General features: G+C 36.4%; 1 protein-coding gene across 1 annotated transcript in view; it reads left to right on the forward strand.

Annotated features, from left to right (window-relative positions):
* The window catches only part of LOC150040979 (heat shock factor protein 3-like), a 60,379-nt gene extending 46,834 nt beyond the window's left edge, over nucleotides 1-13,545 (forward strand). Inside the window, exons 9-12 of the mRNA XM_090325945.1 lie at nucleotides 3,865-4,083; nucleotides 6,911-6,998; nucleotides 9,747-9,819; nucleotides 11,631-13,545. Coding sequence (XP_090182071.1) covers nucleotides 3,865-4,083; nucleotides 6,911-6,998; nucleotides 9,747-9,819; nucleotides 11,631-11,941 — 691 coding nt within the window. The 3' untranslated portion in view covers nucleotides 11,942-13,545. The remainder of the gene's footprint in view (nucleotides 1-3,864; nucleotides 4,084-6,910; nucleotides 6,999-9,746; nucleotides 9,820-11,630) is intronic.
* The last annotated feature ends 475 nt before the right edge of the window (nucleotides 13,546-14,020 follow it).

The following is a 14,020-nucleotide window of genomic DNA, read 5'->3' on the forward strand; positions in this document are numbered from 1 at the left end:
ACCTTCTATTTGGTGAATATAATGTAACCCTTCTATTAATTACAATAAAAATATATGAAAAAATAATCTAATTTATACTGAAATAAAAATAAAATCAGTTTCTGAATTTTTTTAAATTTTTTTATTGTAATTAGTAAAAGGGTTACATGACATTTGCCAGATAGAAGGTGCATTAATTCACATACATTGATACCCTTTCACATGTCAGTTTCTGAATTTTGCTAGTAGTTTACAATTAAAAAAAGAAATATGATGCAGGATGATAGGAGTTTTTGGCCAATATATCTAGCAAAAGAGGGAACGGTTGAAGGAGAATACTTCAGGTAGAAGCTCAGGCAGAGTATTATTTTTTGAAAGCAGTCAACGGAAACTTGAAAGGCTCAAAGATTTTGATAGAGTCTTTGAGGGGGAAGGTCCTTACAGGTACGAACAAAGGTATCTTAGAGTCTGATTGTATACAGAGAAGAAGCAAACCCTGAGTCAGTGATGTCTCAGAACTGTGATATTTAGGGTCAAAATAATGGAAAATGAGCCAGGCACTGGTGGCTCTCTCTTCTACTAATAGCTACTCGAGAAGCTGAAATCAGAGGATTGTGATTCCTGACAATCTGGGCAGGAAAGTCCATGAGACTCTTAACTTCTAATAAATCACCCAAATCCAGAAGTATATTTGTGTATCAACTGTTAGAGTGGCAGCCATGAGCAGATAAATCTAAGCAAGAGCACAAAGCTCTGATTTCAAGTTCTACTACCAACACACACACACATGTGCATGCAACACACACACACACACACACACACACACACACACACACACATGACAAGGTATATTTGTGGAGAATAATGTATTAATGTAGAACATCAGTGCTTGAATTAACTTTTTATACAGAAACTGGGAAAGCCAATAGAATGAAAGCCATCTGTCTGGGCACTGGCTCAGAAGAATGGCATACAAATATTCTCTTTATCATGTTCAGCAAGTGAACAGAAGTACAGAATGCTAACCACAGGCACATCTAAAAAAAAACAATAGAGAAAAAGAAGTCAGTAGATCTCAGACTTTTTGGCATTGAGAATGTTATACTTGTAATAAATGCTATTTAAACACCTGTACACTGAATCCTTGAAGCTAAATTAAAATTCAACTTTCAGGGAAATGGCATAGATATTCGACAGTTCACTAAATGTCAAGTCAGAAAGAATATGGAAAATATGGTTACCTATCCAATTTAATTATTCCATTGAAAACAAACGTCTAATCTTATAAAATTATCCTCTGCTGTATCTTTACCTCAGGTCAGTGGAAATTTTAGACTTTCATCTTTTCTCTCACACAAGCCTGTGTAATTTGGTGTTGAATATGAGAAACAATTCAACAAGCATTTTCCTTCCCTTTATATGTTTCCTTTAGCAGCATGGGGTTTGAACTCAGGGCCTCACACTTGCTAGGCGGGTGCTATACCTACCACTTGAGCCACATCCCCAGTCACTACTTTCTCCTTTGTAGGATAAGCAAATATTGCTCCATTCTACTTCTTTTACAGTTCAAATGAGATAAAAATGTTCAAGGCCCCTACTACAGAGTAGAAAGTTGGGCTCTAAGCTATGAGTGCTGGTCCTGTTGGCACCATGACATTGCTCTGAGATACTATGCATGTTATGTTCAAAATGGGGGAACCCTTTGCCAACAGTGATTTGGTGTGCAATGTTAGCTGATACTAATGTTTATATTATTATGAAATAATGCTGGGAAGATTTATTGGAACTTAACTCTTGTATCTGTCATGGAAGGGCCAAACTAATGGATTTAGAGGGTCTTATGAAGCCTACGGGCTGGACATTTTCCACCCCTACATACAACCTAAGGGTTAAAAAGATAGGCAGACAGACAGATATCTGTATAGTCATATAAGTATAATAGTTCCATATATGTGTGTGTGTATAGTTAAGGTTTATGTGTGTATATTAACAACTGGGGATATATATATATATTTATATTCTCTTTTAATTTTATAATTCAGTGATTTATAATGAATTTACTGATTGTTCAATCATTGCCATAATCCTATATTTGAGCATTTTCATCACCCGGTATGATAACTAGTGCCCATTTAAGTAAGCTTGCTTTTTTTTTTTACTTTTTCTTTCTTTCTTCCTGTTTTCTTTTGTGGGGGAAGGGGGATGTTTTGTTTTCTGCTTTTTGTTTGTGTAAACAGCACTTTTTTTACCAGTTAATTGGAGTTAGAAGTCTCACAGACTTTTCTACCCAGTCTTGCCCCAAGTTGCAATTCTCAGATGTGAGCCTCCTGAGTAAAAGTAGTGAGGCACCAGGGTCTGGCTTAAACCTTCTGTCTGCTTTTATCAAGCTAACTGTTGTAGACATTTCACATCCGTGGAATCATAAAAAGAATCGTCTTTTGTCTCTCGCTTATTTATATTTCCAGGGTTCACCCATGTCATAGCATGGATAGGTATTTCAATAATTTTATTGCTAAATGTTTTGTTATACGTTAATACCATATTTTACTTGCTTATTCATTAGCTAATTGACATGTGATTGTTTTCTCTTTTTACCTACTCTTCTACATGATGATTCCACATGTTATATGCTGCTATTAGATTGCTAGCACTTCTCTCACATCTTACCCTTAGTTATATCTAGTTTATATCTGTAACGAGATTGAAAAAAATAGAAACAACATTTGATTGTTTTCTAATATTTTTACTATGAATAAAGCTGTTATGAACATTTACAGAACAATCTATTTTTTCCAGTCCTGGAGCTTGAGCTCAGGCCTGGGCATTGTCCTTGGGCTTTTTCAAAGCTAGCACTCTACCACTTGAGCCACAGCACCGCTTCCAGCTTTTTCTGTGTATGTGGTACCCAGGAACGGAACCCAGGTCTTCGTGCATGCTAAGCAAACACTTAAAGAATAATCTTCACACTCCCATTTTTCTTTTTATCTTTCTCTTCAGCACTTATCTATAAACAGAATTTGTGTGTGTGTGTGTGTGTGTGTGTGTGTGTGTGTGTGTGTATGTGTGTGCGCGCGCCAGTCTTAGGCCTTGAACTCAGGGCCTTACACTGCCCCCTTGCTTGTTCTGCTTGTGCTCTACCACTTGAACCACAACTCTACTTCCCATTTTTGATGGTAAATTGGATATTGGACTTTCAGATTTTTCTGCCGAAGCTGGCTTTGAACTTGATCCTCCAGGTTTCAACCTCCTGAATATCTAGGATTACAAGTGTGAGTCATCAGTGCCTGGCTAAAAACAAAACAGGATTTCTATAACCAGATGTAATTAAATAGAAAATTATAGGGCCAGGAGTTTGGCCTAGTGGTAGAGTGCTTGCCTAGCATGCACGAAGACCCAGGTTCAATTCCTCGGTACCACATACATAGAAAAAAGCCAGAAGTGGTGCTGAGACTCAAGTGGTAGAGTGCTAGCCTTGAGAAAGTCCAAGGACAGTGCTCAGGCCCTGAGTTTTAGGCCCAGGACTGGCAAAAAATAGAAAATTATTTAATAAACTGTCAAACTGTTCTCAAAATGGATATTCCATTTCCACCAGCAAAGTGGTTTTTCCATCACTTGGTAATATCTGTCCTTTTTATTGTAGCCATTCCAACTGTAAGTACTTTCTCATTACACTAAGATGATGGAACAGCCAGTCTTTTCAAATGTTTAGATATTTTATTATATAATATATGAATCAAATGAAAGGAGAGCTTGTTGGTATCTTATGAATTATTTGACCTAAATACCACAATCCACTGAGGCTATATAATTTATGTATAGGTTACATCCTTTATGATACATGATCTTATAATATATTGCATGAGTATTTCCTGTATTATTTCTCAGAAAAAAACAGGAAGTGTCAAGTAAGGATGTATCTATGACTGAAGACTCCATGACCCTGAATTTGAATTTTCCTGTACTGTATTTTCAAGAAGTAATGCTTGACAAATCCTCTGGACAGGAAGCTAAAGATAGTTCTTCGAACTCAGTGTCTTTTCTTAAGAATGAGTCAATCGTGACTGAAGACAAATCAGATACTCAGTGCATCAGTCCAGAAAAAAGGTATACAGTCTCTTCCTTCTCTAATTTAGGGGACCTTGTACATGTCTAAAATTAGAGGAAATTTGTATTCTGGTATTTTTTTTACAGTCTAGAAAATATGTCTGTTTAGAATTAAAGAGTCTTTGAAGACTACCTTTCTCCACTCTTTTCCTTACACTCCTATAAAGACCCAAAACCTTATTTTTACTGGTGATGAGTCTTGTGTATCTGGGTATATGGCAAGTGACTACCACTGGGGGAGGGATAGCGTAATGCTAAGCTATACCCATGCTTATGTAGTTTTTTTTTTGGTTTTGTTGTTGTTGTTGTTGTTGTTGTTGTTTTGCCAGTCCTGGGCTTCAGCTCAGGGCGTGAGCACTGTCCTTGGACTTTCTCAAGGCTAGCACTCTACCGCTTGAGTCTCAGCACCACTTCTGGCTTTTTTCTATGTATGTGGTACCAAGGAATTGAACCCGGGTCTTCGTGCATGCTAGGCAAGCACTCTACTACTAGGCCAAACCCCCGGCCAGCTTATGTAGTTTTGAATATTGAATTAAGTCTACTTTTACTTTGAAACTTTAGCCATGCTAAATTATAGTCAAAATTTTATACTAATTCTTGGTTGTTACATACAGCTTGTGTTTCTTTGGAAGTACAAATATTGATTTTCAAGTACATGTGCTTCTTTCTTGTGTGTATGCTGCTACTGGGCCTTGAACTCAGGGTTGGGGCACTGTCCATCAGCTTTTTAACTCAAGCCTGATGCTCTACCCCTTAAGCCACAGCTCCATTTTCAGCTTTTTTATTAATTAAATGAGAATAGTCTTCTGGGCTGGCTTCAAACTGTGATCCTTGTATCTCAGCTTCTTGAGTATCAAGAATTATAGACGTAAGTAACCAGTACCTGGCTCAACTATCCATACTTCTGAGTTTAGAAAATTGCATCTTAATCCAGGGTACAATCTTACCATGAGAAGAATTATATGATTTAGGGTAACATTTCCCTTAGGCTTGTTCACTCCTAATACTGTCATAATTTCTCCTATATTACAGACTTCCTTCTAGGGCCTTCTGAAAAGAAGAGCCAAATAATTGTAGTATAAAATACTTTATCTTTTATATGAAATTTGATCTGAAAGTAGGGAGAAATCTCCTGGTTACCACAGAATTATAAGCAAAAGAGAGAGAGAGAGAGAGGAGAGAGAGAGAGAGAGAGTCTTCATTTCCTGAAACTAGGAGTTTGTGTGTTCTTCAGCAGAAATGCTACTAAATTGGGCCTGCCAAAGCACTATGATCAGCAAATAATCCACCCATGAAACCCCTGGTAGCATGTGGAGGAGGGATGTCAGCCTAAATTTCACCTCATCAGCAATGCTTACATTTGTCTGTTTACATGCTTTATCATCTCATATTTGTAATTTTTTTTGCTACTGACCCTCATTTATTGCCCAACCTCAGAGGAACAAAGAATGTGGCTCTTGGTACGCCTTTTCTCATAAATAGCTTCCTCGGAAACACGCCCAAAAAGGAGCCCTATAAAGCTTCCTCAGCCTTAACTGAAACCGTATTTTGGACCCTCAAATCCATTCCAAAAGGAACTACTCCAGACAATAAAATAGTCATCATTCTTCAGGACACGGCATTTTCTTAGGACTTTTCGTACATCATAAACAATCAATCTCTTGATTAAGATGATGATCTTGAGCTGCTTTAGCCTGATTTGGCTGATTTGGTAGCCTGATTAGCCTAATTAGCCTAATTTGGTAGCCTGGTTTGGCTACCAAAGCTAGGTTCAAGTTCTGCCAGGTTGAGACTGTTATAAGGAAGACCAATGACTCCTTGTGTTCATATACAGTAATTTAATAGTATTTGGGGCTCTTAAATCCAGTTAAATTGAGTTGATAATAGTGCAGCAAATAGTCCTCAGAGAACCATGTTTTCATAGTGAATGCACCATAAAATGGAGCTTAGAGCTTCAAAACTCTATAAAGTCAAAAAGAGGCTTTATTTTCCTCATCAACAGCTGCCATACATGCCACTCCTGAAAGTCTGTGGCTCTCATCTGTTGATGAGATGCAGACTGAGTGTTGCTCACTGGAAGAAATAGACATTTCAAAGCCTATGTTGGAGTGTATAGAGTCTCATAAATGGACGGGCTGGGTGATATACATTGGGTGCCTCTTCTTTGAGGAGCCCAAAGAGCAGCAGCCAGAAGCTGGCAGTTTTTCCTGTTACAGGCAACCTTACTAGCTTTTCTCTGTTTTTACCGGTTGTTAAAAACCTTAAAGGCCGTGCTCACTAGATCTCCCCAGGACTTCAGAGGCCATCTGGATTAGCTACCTACATTGTTGCTATGCCTTACATCTCAGTCTTTTGTGATTCTAGACAGTGATTTATTGTCTTTACTTGGCATCAAATATGCAAGAGATACCTTGTGGCTACTGACATCTTTCCCAGGCCAGGATCCTTTTCAAGATTCCTAGGAAACAGACTAAATGTGCTCTTTCTTCCATAGTTCTTTAATGGACATCTTAAGGATGAAAACTCTCGTGTGTTACTTGGAAGTGGGGCTAGACTGGCTGAGTTATAAGATGAATTATGTATTTAAATCTTCTGAATAGCCATTAGACTGTAGAGTCAGGAAGTGAAATATCTTTAAGTGGAAAATGCCATGTGGTTTGTGGCTTCTTGGTTGAGAATATGCCATAACCTGTGCAATTTATTATGTTTGTGGGATTTTCTCAAAGATTGTCTCCTGGAAGTTAGAGTACCATTATTTTCCATCCACCTTCATTCTGCTTGGCATGGGAGCTGGTTGATTCCCCCACCTCTCTATTTTTCATTTAAGTGATGAAATGCACCTGCACTCTATTGAAGGAAACCTGGCTGAACAATCTGAAAAGGAAGTGAATCAGGACCCTGAGCATGTCAGCAAGGTAAGCCTATCAATTAATTTTTGAGAACTTACTGCATTGATGTAGATGATTCCCAAAGAAAAATGATATAACACTTGGCACTTACAATATTAAGCCCGGGGTTCAACAATACTTGTGTCCTTACTTTGGTTTTCCATTTATTTCCTATATGTGAGGTTTGTCTTGGATTTTCTGATCTAAAAAATGAAGAGGTTATTGTATTTCTTGTCCTTGTGGAACTATGACAATTTATGGGTTGTTATACGGTGATTTTCCATTCTCTAATCGCTTAAAAATAGTCAGTATGAGAAAGTATCCCTTTTGTGGAATATGATACTTTTCAAAATAATTTTTCATGCATCCAAAGTTCATGTTTTCATAGAAGAGGTTTGCAAAGTTGTAGCTCTTTTCTTTGAACAACTAACTTTTACAGTATACTAAAATGAATACTAGGAAGCAATTATAGGTGTTGTTGAAAGTGGATTGAGGTCAAAGACAGGGGAGTAGATTAATGGTGAGAAGAAGGGTGGGTGAATGCAGTCATTGTCAATATGCATATGTAAAAATAGAATGAGGTAACCTGAGGGAGATTGTAGGGGTTAAGTGAGATGGAGAGAATAATGGAGTGATATCCTTCCATTATTATGATGAAGTGCACTCACAACGTGTTTAATTAAAACCCCTTGCCACAACTACATAAAAACGATGAACAAAATTTAAGTTCCTTTTCTTGTCACATGATCTCTCACTAGTTTATGTAAGTCTTTGTTTTACTTATGTAAGTCTTTGTTTTACTTATTTTTATTTATACATAGAGTTTTAAAATCTTTGAGTAGTTGTACAAATGGACTTAATTAAGTTTTATATTTAAAGGACAGGTTGGGAATTATTTGTTTTCTTTGCAGCTAGTAAGTTATAAACTTCCTAAATTGTTGGAAAACAAAACTGAAACTTAATATGAATGTCATGATGGAAATAGATGTAAGATTCCATTTTCTTTCTTGACTGAATTTTATTTACCATCTAGCCATGAGACCTGCAATGTCCATTTAGTGATGTAGCTTATCATAATTGTAGATTCTTCAGGGAAGCTTTTCAGTTAAGTGAGTGATGTAAGGTGGCTCGCACTACCTTCCTCACACTTTCCTCTGCTTAATATTGATGTACTCCAAAAATGTCTAGTCCAAGTTGTTACTTATTCAATATTTTACTATTTTGCTGTGTATGCAAAATAGATTAGCAGTCTCCTTAGCAAAGTAGAACCTCTTTGTAAACATATGTCCAAATGGCCACTGATCAAAGTAACTGACAAGCCTGGGGCATTATTGCATATTTATAGTCCTAGTTACTCTACTTAAGATGCAGAAGCAACATAGTAATTTAAGCTGAAGAAAGTTTGAGCAGCCCGAAGCCATATCAACACCCTGACTCAAAAAAATAGTTTGTTTTAAGTGAATTTGTTGCTTTTCTTTGCAATTGATAAGTTATATAGAAAGGAATATTATTCTGCACTTGTGTATGTGATCAAAAAATGGACTATGCATTCAATTTCAAGGGCTTTTTTCTGTCAGTATCATTCTGAAATAATAATAATAATAATAATAATAATAATGACAAAGCAGCTTCCTTGAGAACACTTGCCTCTTGTAGCCAAGGTTATTATGATGATATATTTCATTTTGTTCTTTTTTTCTTTCGTTTGTTTTTGCCAGTCCTTGGGCTTGAACTCAGGGTCTGGGCACCCAGTTTAGAGTTGAAATTTTAATGAGAACATCTGATAAAGAGAAAACTTGTGCTTTTAAAATGGTGACAAGGTTAAATATCTGAATATTAAATGCACTGCTATATTTTAGAGAGATAACCAAATCTTGTCAATACAAAGAAATCATGCATTTTGGAGTGGACTGAGTCAGGTATTAAATGGCCATAATTGTGACTGGAAATTGTGAAGGACAGAAAAAGGACAGGACATGTGCTTTTTAAAACTGTCTTTATTAAGCTCTTCTTTAACCTCTTGTGAATAGCAAGGAAATTCAATTTTTAGCAATTTACAAATGTACTTACACATGTCTTTCTCTTAGCTTAGTATGGACTTGTTGTTGCTGTTGCTGTTGCTATTTTTAAAGCAAATAAATAAAGAAATAAAACATTTCTAGTTTCCCGTAACTGTTTTGCTCAGTTAGGGAGGATTTCCAGATGGAACCATTAATTCTTTTGTCAGTAACCAATAAGTAATAGGACTAGACCCTGAGGGCATTGCTTCTTGTTGAATTGTTTAGCTAGGATGACATGAAAGAAGGGCTCTTTTATTTTGGTCAGACCTAGGAGGAGTGTTTGATGAGTCTCATCATTCAGGTTCAAACGCTCAGGTTCAAATTCAATATTTACTATGTTTGCTTCTGTCTTGGCAGATAAATATTGGTCAATATTAGTTCAAGCTAAGTGACAAATGGACCTACATTGTATAGCTGGCTTTTGCTGCAATATGAATTGATTTTTCTCCCTTCTGTATAAAAGAGCAGTTAGTAAAGAAAACTACAACCTTTAGAAAACAACCTAAATGGAAACTCTGTCCTTCATTTTTGTTAATCTCTCAAGAGATATGCATATTTTATGGAGAGTACTGAAGATAGAACCAAGAGCTTCATACTTGCTGACCACCTTAAACTCTTAACCCCATCGGAGAGGTTTTTTTTTTTAACTTCAAATATGTAACTTCATCTCTTAAGAATGATGTATTGATAATGATACCAGAGTCTTCTTTTCTAGAATCTAAATCTGATGGAAAACAAAGAACACCTAAATAAAGAAGAAGACCTAAATGGAACTAGTAGAGAAAAAGGTATAATATTTGTAGAGGGAGAATGATGAGAATCTTGGTAAAACACCCAAGTGATAAAATTATCTAGCTTTGAAAAAACTGGTAAATACAGGGCCAGGAGTTTGGCCTAGTGGTAGAGTGCTTGCCTAGCATGCATGAAGAACTGGGATTTATTCCTTGGTACCACATACATAGAAAAAACTGGAAGTGGTGCTGTGGCTCAAGTGGTAGAGCTCTAGCTTTGAGAAAGCCCAAGGACAGTGCTCAGGCCCTGAGTTCCAAGGCCCAGGACTGGCAAAAAACTGGTAAATACAATTGAATGAAACTAAAAAAAATGTACATGTAGAAGGATCATAAGGTGCATGTATGTCCTAGGCCCAGCCCACACTTTATTCAGTTGATTCTTGGCAGTCATTTAATCTTGGAACCAAAGCTTATGCCTGGATAAACATAATCATAAGTGTTTTCTTATTTAACAAATTCCTCTGAATAAGAAATAAGACACTAGACGTGAAAAGAGCCCTGTGAACTACCATATAACCTTGTGAGGATATATAATTATGTCTCCAATCTTCATGCAGAAATTATGACAAAAACATCCTGATTGGGATATGATATAAAAAGTCTGTTTTTTTTTCACATGATATCCAAGAAAGTGCTTTGTCAGATAGTGGGCTTCTTGCTTATTCCTAGTCCACAGTTAGATTATATTTTTTGGAAGGATATCCTACAAAGATCTATATTTCACTGGTTAGTTCTATTCTTAAGTCCCAAAAATGATTTGAATGTAATAATATCACTTTCTTTTTTTTCTTTTAATTTTTTATTGTAATTAATAAAAGGGTTACATGATATTTGCCAGATAGAAGGTGCATTAATTCACATACATTGATACCCTTTCACATGTCTTGGTACCCATCACCCTCCCCCCCACACCCCCACCCAATAATATCACTTTCTTTTCCTATAGAAGTATAAATATAGGAAAATAGTAGGTCTCTTAGTAAGACAGATAGATTAGCTCCTAAGACCAGAGAAAGTAGTACATTTTTTCATGGTTAAGAAGCTAGTTTTAGCCAGGCATTGGTAGCTCACTCCTGTAATCCTAAGTACTCAGGAAGTTTAGATCAGTTCAGGAAAGTCTAGGAGGCTTTCTCCACTTAATCAGCAAAAAACTGAAAGTGGAAGTACGGCTCAAGTAATAGGGCACTGGCCTTGAGCAAAACAGCCAACCAAGAATGTGAGGTTGTAGGGTCAAGCTCTGGTACTGGCAGAAAACAAGAGCCAAGATACTTGGTTATTTCAGCAAGTGTGACTTGATTAATTTAGGGAGTTTGCCTCAGACAAGCAGAAGGATAATCCCTCATTCTGTTCTGTGATTTATTTAGCAACGTAAGGCTTGTGAATTTTACTTTATTTTTTATTATTTTAAATTTTATTTTATTGTCAAGGTGATGTACAGAGGGGTTTCAGTTAAATTCCTAAGATAGTGAGTGCATTACTTCTCCAACACCGTTACACCTTCCCACATTATTCTCCCACTTTCCCTCCCTCAGCCCCCTCCCAAGTTGTAAAGTTCACTTCCATCATAGTGTCTTGTGAATATTGCTGTTATATCGGTTGACACTTTGTCATTTGTCCTGTCATCTTGTTTCTCCCCTTCTCTTCCTTAATTCAAATAAACAAATAAATGTATATACAGTACACCAGGTACTAAAGTCAGATACAGTAACAACCAGGGATAAACAATAAGAGAAAATAAAACGAACAGAAAAGAAATCTTACTCCTTCTTCTATATCATGTATATTAACAAAGCATTGTCTCTCCACAGACAAGTGCATAATTGAATGCAAAGAAATCCCTCTGGTTTTCCTCTTAGAAGAGGTGCCCTTAAGTGATTGTCCAGAGAAGTGTCAAGATTCTAATGATGTTGTTTTGGAAGACCTGAAGAACCCATCAAATGGCTTATCAGATTTTGCACCCCATAATACTCCTCCACAAGAAGATACTGAAAATCATGTTGAAAACATGGTACCCGTGTTACACATGGAAAGCACTGGGGGATCCAGTGTACTCCCCTTGTTCTTTATAAGCTCTAGTACCAGTTTTTTTGAAGAGTGTGTTGAAACCGAGTCTTCTTGAATTGGTATAGAATTCACTTAGTATTACTTTTGAAAAACAAGAGCTCTTCTGTTGACTCTCTTGTAGGTTTCTCTTCGTCTCATAACCCGTGTAGCTTAAAAATGTAGTTAAATTAAGAAAAGATAAAGATTAAATAGTTAATTCCTAGTATCTAAGCAAAGCCATTGGGATTGAATTCAACTCCACCTCCCCCAAATACAGAGAATATGTCAGTGTTAAGAGAGATTAAACCAGTTTTTTTAAAATAAAGTTTCTTAAAGTATAAGTGTGGCTCAAGTGATGGAGCATCACCAAGCAAACACCAGGCATTGAGTGCAAATCCCAGTACCACTTTTAAGTTAAAAAAAAACAGTTTTGCTGGGAGTTGGTGGCTCGTGCCTATAATATTTCTAATTATTCATGAGACTGCGATGTGAAGATCATGGTTTAAGAAAGAGGCAGTGCCCAGGCTCCATGTTCAAGCTCCAGAACCCACATATGCACACAAAAAGCACAAAAAAATTTAATTTGCATTTTCTGTTTGGCAGTCCTGGGGTTTGAACTTGGGGCTTGAGTGCTGTCCCTAAGTTCTTTTCCCCCCATCAGGACTAGCACTGTACCACTTGAGCCACAGCTCCACTGCCTCCAAAAAAAAAAAGTTTTAGGCTAACATTCCTCTAATATCTTATTTATGTGTACAACAGAAAGTTATGTTAAATGACACTAATCCTGGTAGTTTTCTAAATTTGCAATTTGATGTGGTTAATATCTGCTATATAACAAACAAATATGCCATTCCAGGGTTTCTTGGGACAGTTAACTGTGACTTTAAAAAGCAAGACTTTTTGTTAACAGTGGAAAGGATGGCACTACACTTTTCCCTTTGTTTTATACATTTAATTCAGCATGCTTTCTTTATGTAATATGAAAATTCTAATTCCTAAGGGGAATTGAAATTTCAACTGAAAACAGTATTTTATATTCCCTTGGTGGTATGTTCTTTTGGTAGAGGAGTCTCTTTCTTTAGTCTGTTAAATCCTACCTAACTCCTGGGTTAGAACTCAAGCTGTAGTCAAGGTCTCCAAAGCATAGGAAAATCTAGAATAAGTTGTTTGTTAAAAATTAAATTAACACATTCGGTACAATTTCTCCACTACACTTCCCATCTCTGCATCCACCTCAGTTGTTTCAAGTATACTTGGACATGGATATACAACTTCAATTTTTGCAAATATTGCTATATTTCATTAATATGGAAATTTTCATGCAAATTTTCCCACCTAACAGTCACATTTGTCCACAAAACTTAGACTCTAGATCATCTGTTTAGTAGAGGAAGCATCATAATATGTACAAGACATTTTATTTTTAATTTGAACACAGAAACTTGAAGATAAAATTTTAAGGGATCAGTTTGTGGTACTTACTAGTGCATTTATCCCATCTGTTAATCTCTGCAAATGGACTTATTTTTGTGGTTCTTTTACTTCATCAAGCTGCATATGCATTCAAAGGAAAGAAGAAACTAGCACATCATGAAAAAATATGTTTATGTCAATGTAATAGGTGTACAAACTTTAAAATTCTCATGAAACTTCCTTTTATTCACACATGAGCTTATGCTATACTGGAACATTCTTAGCATCGTTTTAAACTTGTAAAAGTTTTGTCACTATAGTATTATTCTACATGTTACTTAAAGTTAATAAAAATTGAGCATGAATTTCCTAGTGTCTTAGTCTTTGAAATACACTTGGCTCTGTGACCAAAAGAAATGAAGCTTTAGACTGCATGTGCACATACATATGAATTTGTTTGCCCTTATTTCACTTCCAAAGAAACTTACTATTGTCTGATTCTATGCCTGCTTACAAACATCACAGAGCCATAAGTATTACAAACCAGCATGAACAAGCATAATTTGGGTTGACAGGTGATCTATGATGAACAGAAGGGTTGAGTCCTTAAATTGTACCGGGAGTTCAAAGAAAGAACATAGGGAAAACTTCAATTGAGAAGGGCATAAATGGGACAGGGGCTACAGATAGGACTAGAGTGATATGTAATGCATTATATCCACATCTAAAATTCAGGCATTTA

Source organism: Megascapheus bottae, chromosome X (genome assembly GCF_031878675.1).
Source record: "Megascapheus bottae isolate mThoBot1 chromosome X, mThoBot2.hap1, whole genome shotgun sequence".
Classification (NCBI taxonomy): Eukaryota; Metazoa; Chordata; class Mammalia; order Rodentia; family Geomyidae; genus Megascapheus; species Megascapheus bottae.